This window comes from Paroedura picta, chromosome 1 (assembly GCF_049243985.1).
Source record: "Paroedura picta isolate Pp20150507F chromosome 1, Ppicta_v3.0, whole genome shotgun sequence".
In the NCBI taxonomy this organism is placed as follows: domain Eukaryota; kingdom Metazoa; phylum Chordata; class Lepidosauria; order Squamata; family Gekkonidae; genus Paroedura; species Paroedura picta.
Genome location: NC_135369.1, coordinates 158,545,507 through 158,568,602, shown reverse-complemented (window position 1 = coordinate 158,568,602; position 23,096 = coordinate 158,545,507). Strand labels below are relative to the sequence as shown.

At 42.4% G+C, this 23,096-nt stretch overlaps 1 protein-coding gene across 2 annotated transcripts in view; it reads left to right on the top strand.

Annotated features, from left to right (window-relative positions):
• Positions 1 to 15,766, top strand: part of EIPR1 (EARP complex and GARP complex interacting protein 1) — an 82,052-nt gene extending 66,286 nt beyond the window's left edge. The window contains exons 7-10 of one of the 2 annotated variants that reach the window (XM_077310108.1): positions 1,674 to 1,841; positions 3,325 to 3,492; positions 3,580 to 3,603; positions 15,445 to 15,766. In XM_077310108.1, coding sequence (XP_077166223.1) covers positions 1,674 to 1,841; positions 3,325 to 3,492; positions 3,580 to 3,603; positions 15,445 to 15,619 — 535 coding nt within the window. In that variant the 3' untranslated portion in view covers positions 15,620 to 15,766. The remainder of the gene's footprint in view (positions 1 to 1,673; positions 1,842 to 3,324; positions 3,493 to 3,579; positions 3,604 to 15,444) is intronic. The other variant, XM_077310119.1, reaches the window with a different exon arrangement.
• The last annotated feature ends 7,330 nt before the right edge of the window (positions 15,767 to 23,096 follow it).

Below are 23,096 nucleotides of genomic sequence, written 5' to 3'. Positions count from 1 at the left end.
GGGAAATCAAGGCAAAAATATTTTGGGGGTCTCTCATTCTCATGCATGAAGATCATCATGTCTTTAGCATAATTTGTTGAACATCAGAAGCTTGCTGCTGCTGCTGCGGCTTATTCACATGTGGGTCCTGGAATTACTATTCCAATCTGATTGCACTTTTCTAGATTATGTTCTTTTCATGTCCATTTTCACGCCCATTCATAAAGCAGCATCAGGTGCACTTAGCCATTTTATGTGCTTGTGACTCAAGGTATCGTGCACCAGGAACACGTGATGATGCTTGACATTTAAGCAGATCCTTGCTCTATCTAAAATCAGTCCTGTCTGCTTAGATTGGCAGCAGCTTTTCTTTCATATCACCTGATCATTTTACCTGCAGATGCTGGAGATGGCAGGGCTGGAAGTGGCTTCCTGCTACATCCACCTGTGCTTGCCTTGTAATCTCCGCATCTCTCTGGAGAGAAAGTTATGTACCAGTCCAGGATCGGAAGCAGCTGAGATTGACTACAAGCTCTGTAGTTATGCGCATGTTGTAGCCTGGAGCTTTCACTTAGTAGGGATGTGACAGTTCGTATTAAAGAATATGTTCACCTTGAATCCATGCCCGTTTGAGACTTCGGTAGCCAAAACCTGACCTGCCTGGTCTCCATGGTAGCAAAACTGTGCCCGAAATGAACTAGACTGTGTCATGAGGAATACCAGTTCCTGAGCTCCTTGCCTGCATGTTCTCTTACATGGCATTGGCCTAGCCCAGGGGTAGTCAAACTGTGCCCCTCCAGATGTCCATGGACTACAATTCCCAGAAGCCCCTGCCAGCGAATGCTGGCAGGGGCTTCTGGGAATTGTAGTCCATGGACATCTGGAGGGGCACAGTTTGACTATCCCTGGCCTAGCCGTTTGGTGGCAATAAGAGGCAGATGTTTCTCACCTGCACGTGTGGTGGAGCAGGTGTTTTTCCGTAATGGAAATGAACACGGTGATGGTGGTGGCTTGATGGTGGTGGCTTGCACAGTATCTATCAGAGGTTGGATTGGCGGGGTCATCACTAAAAGCACAATCAATCAACAACACCAGCAGGGCCCCTGCCCCCCTCCCCCCCCGAAATCCACCAAGACTCCTGGACCTGTAGTATTATTGTTTAATTGTTTAATGTTATACAGTTACTTGTTATTATTAGTTAATAATATCAATGTTATAATTAATTATATGTAATTGTTATTTATTTATTTAGACTTAGATTTATATACCGCCCACCCCGAAGGCTCAGTATAAGGCTCGGTTTCCTGTATAATTTCTTCAGTTACATGTAAACTGCCCTGAGCCTTGGGGGAGGGCGGTATATAAATGCAATCAGTCAATGAATCAATACATAAATACATAATTATATCAGAAGTGCTCATACTTTTTACTGCCCCAAATCCAATCTATTTAACCAACAATAACCTAACTGCTTAAAGACAGGGTTCCCATTGTAGCACTGAAGTAATTTTAAGGATCCAGCTAGAAAAGCATCTGCTAGAAGCAAAGCTAAGGCAGTGACTCAACTTGGCCCTGAACTGAAGCAAACATATTTGCAATGCAAACAGGACTCTGTTTTTCTGTTAGCAGTATTGTTAGTTTTTGTTGTGTGTTTACTTTTATACCTCGCCCCTCCCCCCCTATTCTGCCTACAGCCAAATATATTGCATAGAAAGTGCTCATGGACAGTTGGTACGGGACCTCGATTTTAATCCCAACAAACAGTACTATCTGGCCAGTTGTGGAGATGACTGCAAAGTGAAATTTTGGGACACCAGAAATGTCAGTGAGCCAGTGAAGACACTTGAAGAGCATTCCCACTGGTAAAGTGAACATATTTTGGTGAAAGGGGCTTATTCCTTCCCAGGTCTGGAACTTCATGTTTCTAACCCTCTCTGGTGGCAGCAATATGGCACCCACTTATTTGCAAGCATGTGACAGGAAGTAGCAAGACAGAAGAGCCCTTCCTTTGCAAAGAACATGTTACACTGAGTGACCTCCCCTTTGTGCTGCAAAGAGGCACCCTCACTTTCAATGGATGTGCACCAGCAGCAACTCCTTGCAAATTATAACCGTGAAACTATGGTGGGCATCTGACTTAGAAGGTGGGGCTGTGTGACTCTCTTGAGAAAGACTTCTGGTTCATCTGATTGGTTTGAAGACCTCTGGTTTGTCTAATTGAGTCTGCTAGCAGTCCAGCTATGAAAACCATTCAGACAAGGGCAGGTTAGAACCGTAGATGTTTTTCTCCCCTCCAAAATGGGAAGAGCCATGGGTATTATCCATATGGTAAAGTAGCTTGAGTGTGTTTTACATCACAGATTAACGAATCTGTTTTGTAAAGAGTGATGCAGAACGATGCCTGTATAGGGAAGGAACAAAGTGTTGTTCAGATTTTTATATGCTTTAGCATGGCAGCATCTCTTCTGGCTAAATAATTCTGAACCTTGAAGCTACTTTAGCAAAGGTCTTAAAGTAGAGGCTTCATAGAAAACTCTTTATGTAGGAAGCAGATTGTTAAAGCCTATTGGGACAACAGAAAATCTGGATACGTTTGATATTAACTTGACAGATAAATTTGCAGATGTAGCTAATAGTTTTAATCCTCCCTTCATGCTATGGTTCACTGTAAGGATGCTAAGAAATTTTCGATTCAGTTAAACGAGCTTAAATGTATGCTTTTTTTTTCTTTTTGTAGAAATATTTTATGTTCAAACTGTTGGTATGACATGCCCCTGCCCCCAAAATAAGGCTTGGGAATGTTTCCATTGTAGGATTTCCTTTACTTTTGGCCTTCTTTTCCCTGCAGCTCTTTGATTTCGGTTCTAAAGAATTAACTATACAAAATATTTTCGAAAGCTTAAGGCCCTGTCTGGCACAATAAGCAAAAGAGGAGGGCAAGTTTTTATCCATGACTCAGGTTTGATTTTGACTAGTGGTGGTTTTTGGGTTTTGGGTGTCAGTCTATCCTTCCTTAGCTAGGTTGATCGTTGTTGGGCTGCAGTGAGAAGAGGGTGATGAGGAAGTCCTACTCCACTGACAGAAATCCCTTCCACCAATGGAGAGTCAGTGGAGTAGGACTTCCTCATATTTTGTTTGCTCACAACCCTCCTGTCCTTTTCATCCTGTGCAATTTGTACATGCTTTTATAGTGCATCGTCTCCAGCCCTTAGGCATGTGTGCCCAGGCAGTTTACACTGGCAGACTGGCCTAACATTTTGAAGCCTTTGTAAGATGCTTATTTGTACGTTATCAGCAGTGACTCAGGGGTTCTAGTGACTGATTTCTTCAAAAAACTTTGTTTAGGGTTTGGAACATCCGCTACAACCATTCCCATGACCAGTTAGTACTTACAGCCAGCAGTGACAGCAGAGTCATTCTTTCCAACATGGTGTCTATTTCTTCTGAACCTTTTGGTCATCTGGTAGATGATGAAGAACTTAGTGACCAGGAAGATCACCAGCAGGAAGACAAGTAAGAAGCTGGTTTGTTTGTAATCAACTTGTCCTTATGTTGAATTTTTATGGCAATTAATGAGTTGACTTCTACTGACTTTTTTAGGATTTTTGTGTATATTCCTTATAGGTAAGTAACTTAACTTACTGGGATGTGTTACTTTTCTGTGGAACTAGCACTTCTCAGAACTTCCACGACTGTTCATTATTTCACCCACAGAAGCTGCATGGTAGCACTGACTTTGGGATCCAAAGCCAAGCCAACAAGAGCTTACTTCTTTTGATGGGGCTCCTTAGGGCACTGAAAGGGTGGTGTTTTTGGCTTTCCTTCATTCTGTATCCTAGGCAAGTGGTGTTGGCTTCACAAAATAACAGACTTCTGTGTCATTAAAATCCCAATGGCCTCTTCAGATTTTGGCACTGAAATGCCTATCATGCACCCAGTACTTCTGCACTAGTTTAATTGCTCTCCTTGCACGGCAATGGGTGCTGCTCTGGTGGGCCTCTGACTTTCAGCAGGAGCTGGTTTTCAGATGGGGGGGGAGGGGAGAATAGAAAAAGGCTCCCAATAGCCCCAGTGTTGCATGAGAGGAAGCTCTCTGCATGGTCTTTGGGACACCATTTTTTCAAATGGTAATGCACTAAAATGAAATATTTCAATACTTGAAAGGAATATTACATGCTAATTGTGTTTGTATTATTTATGTTGCTCCTTCAGGGATACTTCATATTTGTATCTCTAACAGCTTTTATAGAGTTGGAAAGAGACACACATCCTCCTCCACCTCTGTTGGTCCTGAAACCTATCACTTACAAGCACTATTTGGTCTCTTGCCCGCTGATAAATGTGGTGAACAGTTGTCCTCACCTTCTTTCTTGAAGGTGAAATCTACTAACCTACCTGCTTGCTTTGCCTTTTAGCTATATTTGTACAAAAAAGAAAGGTTCACAATGAACAATCAACAGAAGAGAACAGGGAACCTTTCTAAGGCAGTGCATGCAACCCTGGCAGGGGCTCATGTGAATTGTAGTCCATGGACATCTGGAGGACCACAGTTGACTACCCCTGCCTTAGAGAGCCTATGGCCGATTGATACTAAAATATTAACAATAGTAATATAAGGAAAGGCGATAGGATTTTGCCACCTTTGATACTACAAACTATTTTTGGAGGATTGGAGGTTTCAACCACTGATGAAGCCAATGAAAACGGACTTGATCTAGAAGCCGTTATGGTTGTTCCTTCTGGTATATAAAAGATGTAAAAGAAATTGTGTTTACTCATTGTATATATTATTACAAACATATTGCCTTAGAAAGGTTCCTTGTTCTCTTCTGTTTTAGCTATATTTGACCTGTCCTGTTCCTTTAGTCGTCCCACTTGTGATTTGTGTTTCGGTAGATAGTTTATTCTCACAGCTTTCCTCAGAATATTTTCAAAATGGTCAGCAATCTTCTTGAACTCACATCTTGCTCTGAACTGAACACAATCCTGAATAGAGCAGCATTATTGGTTCTCGCAGTCTTGGAAACAATGTTTCTGTCACAGAAATTCAAATAAAAAGGGCACTGACACAGAAATTCACATAAAAAGGGCATTGTCTTTTTGTGCTTCAGCATTATATTCTCAATATGTTCACTAGATTACCTTCGATAAGCCGTCAGTTTTTCCCAAGAGCCATTTTCTCCTCTTAAACTTTTGGATATTGTCTGAAATACGGTGACACTTTATATCTTTTTGTGTTCCATGTCTCATTGTTGCCCTTTTGAGTAATCATCCAACTGACCAATGTGATTTTGAATTTATTAGCTTGTCCTCCAGGGCATTTGCTATACTGCTTCCAGTTTGACTATTTTTTCAATGCAAGACAAATATTGAGTTTGACCCTGCTTAGCTCATAGAATATAGCATGTGATGTAGTCCACATGTTTATGAATGAAGACACATCCTGTACCCTAATAGTGACTACTGCTGAACATGCATATGAAAGCCTTACATATTGCCTGCATGTGAAATAGTGTGTGTGTGTGTGTGTGTGTGTGTGTGTGTGTGTGTGTGTGGTGGTGGTGGAGGGAGGGGGGAAGCAGTGGCACTCAGGTGTTCTTTGTGTCTATAACAAATCAAAATTCAGCCAGCAAGGCAAGAACCAAGTAAAAACTGAGAACCATTTTGCGCACCAGAAAATCCATTTAAAGAGCACTGGTTGACCACTGACACGTCTTCTGCTGTTCCCCAAGACATTTATCTTGGTCTGTGGGAGGATTGAAAAACTGCTTGTTCAGTCTATGGGGCTGATGAACGAAAAGGGCGGACTACAGGAAGGAGCCATCATGTGAAAAGTGCTGAATTGCCAACTACTTTTTGTTCATCCTGTGTCATTCTTTTAGCTGCAGTGTGACTTCCTCTATGTGTCTCCTCTTCTTGCTCTTTTACTTTATTTTAAAAAATCAAGGGACTCTTTCTATACTTACTTAAAGGTCTGTCTTTCTCACTGAGATATGAAGTGGATTACAACATACAAAAGAATACAAAGAGATAGCATAAGACAACTAGTGAATAATGTAAAAGGACAGAATTAAAAAATCATGTGAGCAAACAAGCCTTCCTAAAGCAAGGTGCACTATCAGGAATGCAGGAAATGGAATTACTAGGTATAGACAAACAAGGTGATATCTACAACAACTGTTGAAGTAGGCCACAAACATATTCAGTTCCTTCAGAGTTTTTTGTAATCTGCTTTTACCTTTCCCTCACTTCTAAAAGTGTCAGTCACAATTTTCACAGGAGGCCTGTAAAGAGGCCTATGAAATATTTCAGACAGGCCTGTGCACTGGACTTTTAAATAGGGAGGAGGAGGGCTTACAATGCATCCCAGAACCTTCATGAAACTTCTTAATGAGATCTTTGTTTCTTGTTCTTTTTTTTTTCTTTTTAAATTTTTTTTAGCAGTAATCAGGAAAGTTACAGAAATAAAGCTTACAAGTATTTCAAATATTCGTCCCAGTGCTTTTGAAATTCTTACAGTGGTTTGTGATTGACAAGGTCTGTTAATTTAGCCATTACCCCAGTTCTCTGAGTTTTGTACTTCACAAGTCCATATGAGGAGCCTGCTGATGCTTCCAGCTGGAGGCAGTGATGAATCTTGTTGCTGTTGTTGCATGAAAGAAGAATTCAGCACCCTGTTTTGGTGTACCTGCGGGTATAATGTCTAACAACATAATTTTTTGGACTCAACACACATTTACATTTGAACACTGTTTGCAAGTTATCCAAAATTTCTTAATCTGTTTACAATTCCACCACATGTGAAAGAAAGATCCAATAGCATTTCTTGACATTTCCAACATTTACCATCAGTTTGTTTTGACATCTTACTTATAACTTTAGATGTCAAATACCATTTATAAAACATCTTATACCAGTGGTCCCCAAGCTTTTAATCTCTGGGGACCGGTCAACGCTTGACAATTTTACTGAGGCCCGGGGGGGGGGGGGTAGTCTTTTGCTGAGGGCCGTCACCACCATCTGAGCCCCCTGCTCCGTTTGCTTCCCGACGGTGCCCCTGACTTCCTGCCACCCTCCATCTTCTGCAGCCCAGTATTTGTTGGAAGAGAATTAATTCCAAAGGTGAATGATCTGCAAATGTATTTGGTAAGATCACTATTGAGTTAGTCCAAGGAGGAGTGCCTTTTGTAGTCCAGTATTGATCTGTCTGTGAATATGACTGATGTTGGGCTGAAAAATAAGTATATTGACGTTTGGTCTTGTTTCTCTCTACAAATCAATGAAAGACAGTTGAGTCAAATATTCCAATGAGATTTTTGGCAGTCTTGTTCCCACTTTCTTTTTACACTTATCCAACAGAAGATCCAGAACGGCATTAAAATCTCCTATAATCACTGCATCCCCATCCACTTGCTCTGAGTAAATCTGAAAAAAATCTTATTTGGAGCGTAGATTTTATCAAAGTCCATTCTTTACTGTTTGCCATGTTTATTTGCAAAAGTAACTATCTCCCTTGTGGATCACTGTACAAAATTTGAGCTGCCAGGTTTGGATTGATGTAAGTAGCCACTCTCTGCTTTGAAATTGCTGATTCCGAATAAATTTCCCCAACTTTTCTCTTGTAAAAGATATTCATGGCTTTTTTAATATGTGTTTCTTGTAGACAGATAATATCTGCTCCTGATTTTCTTAGTTGAATAAATACACTTGATCCTTTAGTGGGGGAGTTAGCCACTAATATTTACAGAGCTCAGTTTCAACTTCTTGATTTTATTTATAGTTTTTTGGAAGTTCCAGGTTCCTTGCCTTGTCTTTTTTCCTTTTCATCCAAAGGTTTACCTTTTGATAATTGATTGGCTAATATCTTTACACCTTCTATTGTCTTGGATTGTACTTTGACCCAAAGGAAGCACTACCTCCAATGCAAATAGAATTTTCCAGTAGTATTTGATTTCTTTTTGAATCAGTATTTGGCATAAAAATGGAAATCTCCTCTTTTGCATAACAGGCAGGTCTTGGAAAACTTTGCTTCTTGTCCTTGGAGCTGAAGGGGCGCCTCTTTATTTTTACGTAAGATGGAATGTCTAACTTTCTTATTGTCAAATCTTATTAAGCTATCTCTTGGTTGTTTCATCCTGGCTGCCACCTTAGAGTTGACTTTGAAGATTTTCTCAATTCCAATCTCCTCATCCCCTTGTAGATATGTCTTGATTGATTTCTTAAACTCTTGCTCCAAATCCTTCTTCCCAAAATATTCAGGCACCCCATGGAATCGAGGGTTGTGGTCCCTTCTTTTAACATCTAACAGTTCCAGTCTGTCTTAGTGATGTCAAGCCTTTTGTCAGTAAACTCTTGCCTTTCCTGTACTTCTTTGACTTTTTGTATTGATTCTTTAAGTTGAGCTTGTATCTCATCAATCTGTTTTGCATTCTCCACTGCACTTTTCTTCAAATCCGCAATATCAGCCGACAATTCTGTTTTGCAGTCTGCCACCTCCTTTTCTTATTTCCTTAGTCAAATAATCTTTTGTGCTGTGGAGTTCCTTGTTTAACTTACTGATCCCACGTAGGACTGCAGCAATATCATCTCCTCCTTCTCCCTCAGGTTCATTTCTCAATTTGGGTGGTATTTCCTGTTTGTGATTTCTTAGGCGTTCAAGCAACTCTGTTATACTCCTGTGATTTTTTGGAGATTTTCTTAAACACAATGCTTTGATATTGTACATTAATACCTTTATAGATATTATAGACAATATATATTCAAAACCTTCTCAGTCAAACTATTTTCTTTTTTTTTAATGTTGCTAAATATGTTAAAAACCTTATATAACGTCAAGCCTAGAAATATTTAACAGGGAGGGGCATCAAATTCATTCATTTATCCCACAGAAGCCTTGCTAAAGTTTCATAGGTAAAATATCTAAACAGTCAGTCAACTCAAAATAGCAGTTTGCCCTCAGTTTGCCGAGAGGAAAGCAGCGCAACCGCCACCCCCGCCTCCCAAATAAGGCAGGGACGGGGAGGAGGCTAACCGCCTCCCTTGAACGTGCGGCACTCGCACCGCTCATGAGGCACGCTCCGGGGCCTCGGGGACATTCAGTCCCGGCCGCCCAACGTCCTCGTGCTGCGGGCTTCCCCGCAGCGGCAAAGGCAGCCGGGGTAAGTCCCGACTACTCTTATCACTGCTCCTCCAGTCACCTGTCCATTGATTTCAAGGATATCAGATAGGTGCTGGGCAATTTCTGGCTCCCAATCCAGGCACCTGCTTGATAGCTTAGAAGTGCCAAACTGCCAAGTTTTATTATCCAAAATGCCACACATAAATGTCAAATTGTCCTGATCTTGCACTTCCTGATGTTCTGACACATAGGAAAGTTCTCTGTGGTTTCTATCACACTAACAATCCTGTTCTTCTGATACTTCCAAATCTCAGTCAAAGGTCTCGGGGGGGCTATAAATTCAAATAAGCAGCAACAAGTTGATTTAAGGTGCTCCATGCTGATTTAATCCAGACACCTGTCCTGCTGCTTTAAATGCATCAAATAAGCATAGGGCAATTATTGTTTCCAGGCACCTTCCTGATTGCCCTAACTTGTAATCCAAATGTCTGGCAAAAGCTTAAAGGCCTCCCTAGGCCTACCAGATCCTAGTCCAGGTCTCTAATCTCTGCACCAGCCTGGTTCTCAGTAATCTTAGGAATCATCAATCTGTCTGCTGCTGTTAAAATAATATGGTTGATCAACCATGGTTTGTCACAGGAAGGAATGACAAAATAGTGCAACTTGCAGCTAAACTGGAGATTGGAAGGTAGCTAATATAGTACCAGTTCTCTACAAATAAAAAGCTTACATCTTCTACTTTTTAATATATTTTTGAACATCCACAGACAAGTAGATATGGGGAATACAGTAAATATTATGTACTGGGTTTCCAAATAAGATCTTCTCTTTGTTTATTTTTATTAAGACCTTTTCTCACCCTTATCCTAAGGAGAGGGAGCATACATGGCTCCTCTTCCCATTTTAGTCTTATAACAACCCATTTATGTATGTAAGTACCATCAAGCTTGCAATCAACTTATGGTGACCCCAACAAGGGGTCTTCTAGGCAAGTGAGAAGTTTAGGGTGGTTCCTCTGCAGAATCTTCCTTGGTGGTCTCCCATTCAAGTCCCTGACATATTAACTTGAGGCTGGGAGGCCTGGGTTGTGGACACAACCTATGACCTCCTCCTATTGCTGTTGCCATTGGACTGCCTGAAGAAACCTTTGATTCACTGGACTGAGTTAAGACATTCATTGTATTCTGTCTGTCCCTTGGCATTCTGCTTTTGAATAACTGAATATCTCTGCCTGCCTTGCAGCTCATCTGTGCTTTCTTCCAGCAGAGAACTGAAACCTGAGACCAACACAGGAGGCAAGGGAAGCAGTGGGCTTCCCTCCCTTGCCTGGGGGAGATGAAGGGTGGGAAGAGGCTGAGAATGGAGCAACTTAGCAGTAGGGCCTTTCAGAGGCCAACAGCAGGAAGAAGACAGATAAGCCCCATGATTGGCTCTCATTGGAACAATGCTGTCTCCATATTGCTGGCACACCCCCAGGAAGGGCCAATTATGTAAGGAGTGCATTGTCTGCATGTCATTTAAACAAATTGGCCCTCATCGACAGATTTGAACTTATTGGCCCTCATTGACAGAGTGTAATTTGAAGTGATTGCCCCTCATTGGCAGAGTGTTCTCTCCCTATTAGCTGCACACTCCTAGGGAGTTCCAGTCAGGTAGGAATTGAGTTGTCTGCATGCAATTTGAACTGATTGGCTCTCATTGACAGAGTGCCGTTATCACTGCTTGGCCCTAATTGGCAGAGTGCAATTTGAACTGATTGGCCCTCATTGTCAGAGTGGTATTTCCCTATTGGCAGCACACTGTGAGGGAGGGCCAATCAGGTAGGGATTGAGTTGTCTGCATACAATTTGAACTGGCCCTCATTGGCAGGGTGCAATTTACACTGCTTTGTCCTAATCGGCAGAGTGCAGTTTGAACTGATTGCTCCTCACTGGCAGAGTGGTCTCTCTCTCTTGGCAGTAATCCTCAGGACCAATCAGGTAGGGAGTGAGTTGGCTGCATGCAACTTCAACTTTATAATGTTTAGGGATGATGATTCTACTTTGTTATTACATGTGAGTACAGCAGTCAGGCTAGATAGTAGACAACTTAGACCAACACTTAAAAGTACGTTCCCCAACTTTATAAAGCAGGTTGAGTTGAATAAAAACAAGACCAAGAACATGCTGTTTGTAAGTATAAAATCTGGGATTATTGCTTGTCCCTTCCACATTATACTGGTTGAATTATCTTCATTGTGATTTTTCTCTCCTTCATGAATGAAGCTGAAAAGGGCTCCCTCGGGTCAATCTCAGAATGTGAATATGCTGAGGTGTAGCACCTGGGGTTCGGTACACCAAGGTGTCCATTAAGGAAACACTATGAAGCCTGGAAGAAAATTCTTTCCTTGTATTAATGCACGAATAAAATTCAGCTGGCCTTCCTAGACATCTTGAAACAGTGGGTCAAAGCTTCTTGGCATTTCATCTCTGCTGCCAGTGTGTGTTGCATGCTGTCACCTTTATCCATATAGAGTAGGTTCTTACGCTATTATTCTGTTCATGAATAGTAATGATCCAAAGCTTGAGCTACATTTGATCAGGGTAGAGTGGGGAAGAAACCCTGTGGATCTTCCTAAAGTGCAGGCTTGCGTGGCTGTCACTTAAAGAAGGAAGGGGAAATAAAGGCCTTTTCTTTCCTTTCTTTTTCTTTTTTGCATTCTACCCGTTTCCTTTAATCCCCAAGGGGAGATCCAGCCAAAGACAGAACAATTTACAGAGACTAAATATAGCCAAGTAGAGCAGAATTACACAACAGTAGTTGCTTCGCAAATGTCATGTGCCTTTCTTTAGCAGTCTTTTCCCCCTATGCCTTAAGATTAATTGTTACACAAAACATTAGTATACTGAAGTACATAATATCAGGCATGAAGAAAATGATGCAGGCCAGCTGTTAGTTCATGCCTGTTTATTGAACCCCTTGTTAACCCCAGCCTCCTGGTTTACAGAAAGTCGGCCACGTCCCCTGACAGCGGTATGTGCCGCGCATTGCTCCCTTGTTTATTCGGAGACTTCTGAAACCCTTCAGGATAATGGAGCCTCAGATAAGTAGGTGAATGTTGCAGGAGGCACATTGCTATCTGGGGACGTGGCCAACTTTCATGTAAGGCAGGTGTGTCAGTTTAAGAGGAAGTCTGAAAACATCGTGTATAGAAGGCTAAATATATTCAGTCTCCAGAAAACAATACCGATGATCACAGCGCTTTACACTCGCACTGCATCTGGGTTTGTTGCTAAGCTAGGATGCTAAAACTGACGAGTAGATCATTCCTTGTGTGGAACGTGGGAGACTGCAGTGAAGGATCCATGTTATGATGTATTCCGTAGGAACAGTTTTAATTATAACTTCCCATCAGCATTGTGGAATCATAGCAGAACCAGAGTGCCACCATACCTCATAATCCCCTGCAGCAGCGCACTCAAATAGCACACTCGGAGTCTTCGTAATGCTCCGTGACATCGGGTTTTGTTTTTTAAATGGGGTTTCTGGCGGAAGGTTGCAGCAGTGACCGGACCAGAAGCTCCCCTTTATAATCTTGTGTTAAGTTCTCCTTTTGGTTATGCCGGAAGGTAAGAATTGCAGCCTTTCCACTGCATTTCCCTGTGGGCTTGCTAAACTATTCCCTGGCACTTATTTGGTTCTTGAAGAATCTAGGCTGCATCTTGCGCACTGCCTATTTGTGACTGCTGTGATAATTCTTTTTGTTCCTGGGTAGTAGTAAAGCAGGTCTGGAAGAATGATAAAAAGTATGGGGGTGGGGGAAACCACAATACAATCCTTGATAGATGGAAAGCAATGATAACACTGCCTTGTGAACAGACCTTGGCTCAGTGGTCTGCCTGGCATACAGAAGGTCCTAGGTTCAATCCCTGTCATCTCCAGCCAAAAGGATTGAGTAGTAGGCGATATGAAAGACCTCTGAGAGTTGCTGCCAGTCTGACTTCGATGGACCAAGGGTCTGATTCAGTATAAGGCAGCTCTATGTGTTCAGGTCCTGAAGATGAAACTCAAATACTTTGGCCACCTCACGAGAAGGGAGGACTCCCTGGAGAAGAGCCTAATGCTGGGAGCGATTGAGGGCAAAAGAAGAAGGGGACGACAGAGAATGAGGTGGCTGGATGGAGTCACTGAAGCAGTCGGTGTGAGCTTAAATGGACTCCGGGGAATGGTAGAGGACAGGAAGGCCTGGAGGATCATTGTCCATGGGGTCGCGATGGGTTGGACATGACTTCGCACCTAACAACAACATGTGTTCAGGTGTGTCATGGAAGTGTAGATACACAGTAGCATTTAGATAAGAATGTACATGAGAGTTATTTCCCTCCCTCCTAAACTATGCCAGCCTTTCTAAAATAAAAAGTCTGCTTAAACTAGGGGTTCCCAAAGTGGGTGGTATACCCTTCTTGGGGTGTGTGTGGAAGGATCCAGGGGGGCAATGAGGAATTTTAGGGCAGTAGGGGGACAATGAGGTATTTTGCAGCTGTAGGGAGGCATCAATCTGACTCTTCCTGCTGCAGCTGGATTTTCCTAGTGAGAGATGCTCCAAGGTGGCTTGCCATTGCCTCCCTCTGGGTAATAGTAACCCTGGACTTCCTTGGGGGTTTCCCAGTGCTGACCAAGGTCAATCCTATTTAGCTTCCTGAAGATGGCAGCTTCAGAAGGTGAACTGGATGGGATCATATTCCTACTGAGCTCCTTCCTTTCCTCAGACTTTCCTTCCCAGAATTCACCCCAGATCTCCAGGAATTTCTTAACCCAGACCTGGCAACCCTTCCCCAAAGGTTTCCATCTAGAAAAGCCTTCTGCTTGCTCCTGGCCATGGGATTTTCCATTGCTTGCTTCTCTTTCTTTCTTTCCCCATCTGTCTTTCTCTCCAGTGAGAAGCCGACGTGGCTTTTACACATGACTTACAAAGAACATGTATATTTTATCCAGACTAAAATAGGGCCGCTATCAGTAGGTCTGACACTAGGAAATCGGTGCGTGTTTGGGGTGGGGGCACTAGTGATGTGGCCTGGGAGCTAAGGAGGTCGGTGAAAAACTACTGGCTTAAACCGTGCCTTTATTCTTCTTTCCTCACTTTCTCCTGCCTTTCCTCATCTTCAAAGACATACAGTCTGGTTCATATGTGACTTCTCTAATATTAATTCACTACTATCAGTTTTATTTATTATTTACTTTTAGATTTTTACCTCGCCATTCCCCAGAGAGCTTAAGGTGGCTTACAACAAATTTAAAATACAATACTTAAATATATATCAGTTTTAAAATCTAATTCCAACCTTAAAATGTAATCAGTTTCATTAAAAAGATCTGTGGCTTAAGCAAATAACATTTACTGGGGGATATGTAGCACATTTGGAATGGTGCCTACTGGTGAACTTTTGAACAGGGAGGCCAATATCTTCTTGGTGTTATTTCTGACCTCGACCATAGGCCTGATGGGATTTAACCTGAACCTGATGGAACAGGTTCAGGTTCCCCAGGGCCCTGATCTCATTAGGAAGAGCCAAAAAGGCCCCAGCCCCGGCCCTAGCTGAGGCCATTTTCACCTCTTTAGGGCCAGGGATCCTGAGCAAATTCTGGTTGCTAGATCTTGGAAGAGACAGTCCCGAAGGCAAAGGGTTCCAGACAGTCCAAGGCTTTAAAGGTTATCATGAACCTGATCTGGTCTCCAGTCTGGAGCCAGTGCAGCTTAGAGATCACAGGTTGAATATGGGCTTTCCTTTGGACTGAGGAGTAGGTGTTGTGAAAGTCCTCTGTCTGAGACCCTGGCAAAAGATGAGTTTGTGATGTGCCTGAAGATCCTGGCCGCCAGGTAGGATCTGAGGAACCCGCAAAATTACAGCTCATCTCCAGACTACAGCAATCCAGTGAGTTTCGAGTAAAGTAACAAGCAGCTTTGTGTCTGGCTCCAATAAAAACCAGTTTGTCTGATTTCTGAATGAGGTTATCTTACCCATCTTCTCGGTGCAGTCTGGGAACTCCTTTTTACCCATTTGCAGTGATCCCAAAGCCACTTAAGCCATAGCATGTCTTTCAGAATGCCTTTTGAAAAAATTGCTTAGGATGTTGATCTGTGCGGTAACCCCTCCATGATCCTGTGGATACAGAATGGAGAGGATGTAGGATACCCTTGCAAATCCCCCCAAGTGTTATGAATATAGAGTTATTCCTGTCCTTTTTGAATTCCCTCACACGGAACCAGCACACAGTGCTTATTGAGGAGGAGCTTGACATTTTCAGAGCCTTATAAATCCGAGCTGCTTCAATCACTTTCTTTTTCCCCCCCTCTCTTTAAATTCTAGGATTAAAGAGCCACTTCAGGACAGCATAATAGCTACCTACGAAGAACATGAAGACAGCGTCTACGCTGTGGAATGGTCTTCAGCCGACCCATGGCTATTTGCCTCGTTAAGTTATGATGGAAGGCTTGTTATTAACAGGGTTCCCAGAGCTCTTAAATACCACATACTGTTATAAATCTACTCACATTCCTTCGGGTTCATTATTTTGGTATTGGCTGATCATTGGAAATGTTCCTTTTCTCAATTAAGTGTCACAAATGGAGTATCCACCCTTCTCTCCCTGATGTAAATATTTGCGAATTAATAAAACAATGAAAATGAAGTTTGTATTGTTTTCTGTTGAGCAGCGGGCACATATGTGTAGCCAAAGTGGCACAGATCAGTTTTAATGCCACAAGAAGTCACAGTTTGCCTTTCATGTGTATATGATATGCCCCTATGAGCAGAATTAGTTGAACCAGACCACGGTGTCTGTTTTTGATCCATGTATTTAATGTGGAAAAAGAAAAAGGGCAGGATGCAGAGATAGCGGGCTTCTTACAACGACGCCAAATTAATGAATTTTCGTTTCAGAGACAGAAATAGAGTTCAGTAAGGACAGAACTCAGCTAGGACAGGGTAGATGATGTTCAGATTCCCCATCAGCTATGAAGATCACAGGGAAACCTTGGGCTTCCAGGCTAACCTATGTAGTTAAAGTGGTGCAGATCAGTTTTAAAACCACAACAAGTCACAGTTTGCCTTTTGTGTGTGTGACATGTCACAAACAAACAGGTTTGTCAGGATGTCTGAATGCAGACATTTTCCCCAAGCCTGGACAAAGAAGAATGTGATGGATAGGCCTCAACCAGAATTTTCCATTGTAAATTTTGGTCTTTGACCCAGATACGTTAGCATTTCAGTAATGTAATTGCAGAGATGGGATATCTGTATACTTTTCAATCAGAGAATACAGCAATAATGAGCTTATCACCTTTGAGTGGAAAAAGGGCTTTCAACAGATAAAGGTAATCAGGTGGAAATTTTACCCAGCTGTCCTTTGTCATAACTGTTGGGCCTACCTACCCCAAAATGTATGGGCCTAGTCTGCAACAAGAATCTTATTTTTATTCAATTTCTATACTGCCCTCCCAGGAGCTGGCTCAGGGCTTTGCACATCAAACAGATTAATTAAAAATGGTTTAAAACAGTATCGACATAATAACATTTAAAATAGCATCAATAGCCAGTAGGAACATCCAAGCATTGGTCTCTGTCAGTAGATCTTTTTGAGATGGGATGTTTCTGTGGGGGGCATTTATTGGGGGGATTAGATGTTACAAGGTTACTGGCTTCAATCAAAAGCTTGTTGGAAGAGCTTCATCTTACAGGCCCTGTGGAACTGGGAAACTTTCGCCAGGACCTGAATCTCCTCGGAAACTCATTCCACCAAGTAAGGGCAGGACTAAGAACTCCTAGACCTGGTTGAGGCCACCAACTGGTTGGTGTTTGCAGAACAAAGTGCTCTTCAGGGGACATAGGTAAAGAGACTGTCCCTCAGGTACGCTGGGCTCAGACTGTGAATGGCCTTAAAGGTAAGTAACCAATCTTTAAACCTGATCTGGAATTCAAGTGTAATCCTGTGCAGCTGCTGATGCATGTGATGAACCAAGCTGCTGCATTATGGACCAGTTGCAGTTTCTGGGTCAGGGATAAGGGAGGACCAGTGTAGAGCAAGTTATAGAAGTCCAGTATATAGGTGACCATCACGTCGATCTCTGTGGCTAGGTGCTCTGGGAGCTAGTAGTTGGATTTGGTGGAGGTGGAAAAATGCCAGCCATTCTATATTCGTGATCTATGCCTCCATAGTGAGGGAGATGTTGAAGATCATGACCAAGTTCCTGGCTGTGTGGGCAGCTGTAACCTGTATGCCATCCAGGCAGGGTAAGGACACTTCCTACCCAGACACAGGACCTCTGTCTTTGAAGGTTGAGTTTCAGGCGACTCTGCTTGATCCATCCCCTACTGCTTCTAGGCATCCGACAAATGCCTCCAGGGGTGAGGTAGAGCTGGGTGTCATCGACATAGTGATGAGGAGGTAGAGCTGGGTGTCATCGACATAGTGATGACATCCTAGCCCCAAATACTGTCTTATCCCTGGTTCCCTATACTCCCTCTCCTGGAACTGTCCCCATTTTCCCCAGTGTTGTGAGTTCCTTGAGGTGGTGACCTCATACTATCCTATAATGCCCCATGTATGTTGCTCTCACTAGTAATAAAAGCTGCATTTCCAAACAATGTGAGCATATGGTGACAAATCAATGCATGGGATGTATTGGTTGAACCTAATAGGTTCCTAAAACTTTTTCTGTTTACAAGACCAGCAGCCATAGGCTGCACTCAGGTAATATGCCAAAACCTGTTTTTGTTGTGAGCATGGATTGTTTGTTGTGCTCATGTTCACTCTCCCTCTTGTCCATAGAGCATGATTGTTTCCAAACTATTATTTACCAGGTGGTATAATCTAGGTACAATTCTGTATGCTGTTGTGCATGGTTATTTGATATTAAGAACTTAATTAAGAAACTTAATTAAGAACTTAATTAAGAAAATTAAGAAAAAGGAGCATCTTGTGGCGCAGGGTGGTAAAGCAGCCAACATGCTGTCTGAAAGCTCTGCCCATGAAGCTGGGAGTTCAGTCCCAGCAGCCGGCTTGAGGTTGACTCAGCCTTCCATCCTTCCAAGGTTGGTAAAATGAGTACCCAGCTTGCTGGGGGGTAAAGCGGTAATGACTAGAGAAGGGAATGGCAAACCACCCCGTATTGAGTCTGCCATGAAAATGCTAGAGGGCGTCGCCCCAAGGGTCAGACATGACTCGGTGCTTGCACAGGGGATACCTTTACCTTTACCTTTTATACCTAAAAGAAGAATTAAGAATTTTCAGTGAAAGCAAATCATACCATCTACTTTGTGTTGGTTCATGTTAAACACTAGAAAACTTTTTGTAGCCATTACAAGAAATACTGGGTTCAACAAATGTTTTCCTCCCCCTTTTCATTCCCCTCTGGTTAGGACTAGGGAAGAGGATGGGTTTATGGGAATGAATGGTTGTGTGATAATGTTATTTATTTCACATTTTTGTTCTCAAGTCTTGCTAGGATTGCCAACCTCCCGGTGTTCCAAAGAAGAATTCCAGTCAGATCCACAAAGTAAGCAAGAAGAAAGATCCGAAAATATGGCAAAATATATTAAGTTCAGTTCTAAAAACCAGTCTCAGTCTTTTGTTATAGCGAAAAAACCAAAGCGAGGCTCTGGATTATGCATTCACTTTCAATGTAACAACACCTTCATCAGTGGTATACCTTTAAATATATAATATAGAATGTATTTCTTGTAGCATTCCAAGTAAATTCTACATTTATACTATCGATTTGGCAAATCACTCACATCGTTATTGGAGACCCTCCTGTAATTCGATCCAGTCTCCACCTGCTAGTGGTGCCTGGAGATCTCCCAAAATATCCAGATCACACAGATCATTTCCCCTGAAAACTGCTGCTCTCCATTGTGGGCTTTATGACAGCTGAGATGACCACCCCTCACTACATAGAACTTAATCTGAGTGCCAGCATAATGCTAACAGAAAAAGTAGTCCGGGGGGGGGAGTCTGTATATTTTTAATCCCGTGCATGTCCTATTGTATTCAACTGGGCTAACTCCTGTGTAAGAGCACCTAAGTGCCATCATAGTCTACTACCAGATATTTTTTGTGTCCTGGGATTTCCTTCTCCTCCCTGTTGTTCCTGTTACAACTTTTGTAACTTTGAGTGAACGTACTTTGGAAGTTGCGCAGAAGGCAGCGTAAGGGCCAAAAAAACCCGGAGAAAAATGCTAGTAGGCCAAGGAGGGGGGAGATCGATACCACCCTCCTGCTATAATTCCTGCTGTTGCTATAGTGACTGCTGGTGCTTGTGTTCAAAGGGTCAGCCTATTCCTAACCTTTCCTTGTCTTTACCCAGCAGCTGGATCGAAACGTATCTAAACGTGATTTTTCATGTGTGCATGTTTCTGCCAATATGGGCTGTAGAAATGTGACAGTTTGCAGGGCCAAGAAAACCCTTTTGTGTTTGTGTTTATGTGTGTGTGTGCGTTTTAAACGCTGGATTTTCTTTGACTAATAAGCCTGTGCAGGCGAACTACAGATCTAAATTTATAACGCCTATTAGCTCTTTCTTTCCCCCTGTATTTCAGCATTTCCCACATTTCCTTAGTAATTAGCATCGCCCTTAGGACTTTTCCTCCAAGGTTTAATATCTCATCCATTTCAGACCAGATCAACTTGACACTCTGCAGGAACTAACAGCTTGAGCCCTTCTTGGCTTCAGCAGTAAACCCTTGCTAATGAATAAATAGTGGGTTTTGTTTCTTTAAAAGTTTAGGTAAGTTCAATTTCTTATTTTTGCCGAAGAAACTGAGCTTTGCAGAGCCGGTCTGATTTGCCTGTAGAAACAATCTAGAGCACCGTACTTCACAAAGCCTTTATGTAAAAGGCTATGTGAATAATTAGTAATAATGCTAACAGTGGGCTTCAGCACTTGGAAGGAAGATTGTAGTATGAAAACGTTAACCAGTTTTTAACCAGGGAGAGGCTGGCCCAGCTTCCCTCTTTGCTCATATATCTATAGCATTCCTCAACCTTGGGAGTATGGCATCACAAGACCCTCCCCTCTGTGACCTCTTCTTTCCCACCCAAATCCTCTTGTTTGTTTCCTTTCCCTCTTCGTTGTGTCTAGAGCTCGGTCAAGCCCATTCACATTTGTTTTTTTAATTGCTTTTGTTCAAGAAGTTTCTCCCCTTGTGGAATAGTTTCAAGACTCCATGCAAACATTGTGGTGTTTTGACTGGCCGCCATTTTTAGCAGCCATTCTGGTGGTTGTTTAGAACGGGGGTAGTCAACCTGTGGTCCTCCAGGTGTCCATGGACTACAACTCCCATGAGCTGCTGCTAGCATTTGCTGGCAGGGGCTCATGGGAATTGTAGTCCATGGACACCTGGAGGACCACAGGTTGACTATCCCTGGTTTAGAACATCCACCACAATATTAGGTAATTTGTATCTATGTGCCCAGTTTCATAGTCATCCAAGGCATCAGCACCCTATTGGAGATCTTGCGTGAAAGAAGCACTGAAATGCTTCTTGGGCATCATGACATTGTTGGGTTCTGTTGATTGGGTTGTTGTTGTTGCTGCTCTTGTTTTTATCCCTGAGAGGAACCTGAAGTGACTGTTACGTGCATGCATGCACTTTCAAATGCTATCAATTTCTTGTTATTTTGCCTTGCTTCTGAAGACCACTAGAATGCTGACATATGAACAAACAACCAACAGAGGTGACTCTGGTTATGGGAATGTGAAGGTGATTCAAGCCTGAGTGAATCTGAACCACAAGCACCCTGGATATCTCTGTGTCCAACTGAATGCATAAGCCATGTAATCTTATTTGTCAAAGTCACCTAAGAACAGCGACCGAAAAGAAACTGGTACAGAAAACGGGTGGTTTGTTTCTTCATGTGACTTCAGTACAGTTTGGTGGACAGGTCTGCATTAAGAAACCCCAGATATTTTGTGGCAAAAACACGAGAATATTTCATTTGGTCTTGGTTATGTCATAGTCTGTGATGTCTCTGCTGCAACAGCGCATTTATCAAAAGGAAGCACAGACCCCACCCTCCCCAAAAAATTGTATGGAAGTTGTGGAATAACTAAGACATAGCCAACAATAACCTCAATGGAAAAATGTCAGGAGTCAAAAGAACACAGAAAAATAATTTTATCTCGCTTACCCAATAGAAGAAAAAGAAGAAGGAGAGTTGTTTCTTATATGCTGCTTTTCTCTACCTGAAGGAGGCTGAAAGTGGGCGGACACCCTGTGGGGTGGGTGAGGCTGAGAGAGCCCTGATATCACTGCTCGGTCAGAACAGCTTTATCAGTGCCGTGGCGAGCCCAAGGTAGCTGCATATGGGGGAATTTAATCAAACCCCACTCGCCAAATTAGAAGTCCGCAATCCTAACCAGTACACCAAACTGGCTCTCCATAGCAGTATTATGAAGGGTATCCTCCTTGAACCACTATACCCTGGCCCAGGCTCTCATAATTTGGGGTTGTTTTCTTGTGTGTTTTTCTGTAAAGGATGAATAAAACATGAGGACAAAATACATAACAGGAAATTAGCACACACACACCCTTCCAATATGTAGACCGCAATAGGTGATTGTAGTTCAAGGACAAGAAAGTGGGCGGAATTTTCATCTTGATCAAAATTAGTCTTACGTGTTGAATGTGTATAATTCTTTAATTCCTTGAAACTAAGTTCACTTTTGGGGAAGCAGGGCTTTGCATTGACCTGAATCAGATCCTCAAGTTCTGACATGCCAGACTTTTATCTGACTATTCCTGTGTTAGGATCATTGCTGCCATGTTAACCCACGTTTCTAATTTACGATTATTTTAAAGAAACAAGCTGTGGAAATGAACTAACGTAAGAATACTATGTATGTTATGGCTACCCAGGGATGAGTCAAAGGATATGATTTTCACCATAGGGTTGGATCCAGAGTCATCCTGTGAATACGATGACACTCTTTGAATCCAACCCATAATTTGCATGTGCCATTCCCTCCTAACCTTCTTTATTAATAAAACAACATTATTTGCCTTTCGCTTCTGAGATCTTAATGCTTAATGAAGAGATTAAAAGACGAGCATTAGGTTGGCACCATTGAGGGCATTCAGCTTTCTTCTTTAGCACTTACCACCCACCCCTGTGCCATTAAGGAACCTATTATGTATAATTATGAGATTTTATAATAACATATAATAATAGGAACTGTGAATTTCCAAGTGCATGTTCGGTACTCAGCGCAAAGCCTGCAGAAATCCGTGTAAATGTTGTATGTGCAAGTGTGCATGCATATGTACATGTGGCACTTTTTGAAAAGAATCTGAGATGGCTGTGGCCTTTAAAATGGGTGTGAAGGAAGAAATAGTTAATAGCAGTCATGCTCTATCCCAGTGATTGCCTGCACAGAAACAACTTCCTGTCTGTACAGAGAACTCACTGTTGGGGAATCCTGCCATTGAATCCTTATCAAAAGCCGATTGGATCTTTGTTTGCTGGTGTTTTCATTGTAGAATTTTTACTCTCTTTCATCTTAACTTTCTTTTCCTTACATGTTTTTCAAGGATACACTATTGTTTACTTTTTCTTTAACAAGATGTTTAAATGGTTTTAATGGGGAAGAAGTACTATCTAAAGGTTTATTGAGATATTTTCAGTGTTAGGGGACAACCATGACTTTCTTCCCTGATGTAGTTCCAGAACTGTCTGATTTGATTTCCCTAAATTGCATGTTTTCTAAATATCCTTATCCATGGTTCCTCTTTATATTTGTGAAACAGCCTAGGGGGTGGAACGTGTCCGGCTGTCCAGGTTGGAATAGGGCCAATCAGGGTGCAGCCCGCAAAGGGCTTGGCCCTGCCTCTACAGCCCTCTGTCCCTGGACTCTAGCCTCTTTGCTCTCAGATGTACCTCAGTTCCTGGAGCCAGCAGCAGGTAAGGGGAGAGGGCCCTGGGCAAAGGGTCAGGGTGGAGGGTCTGCTAACGAGGATTTCTT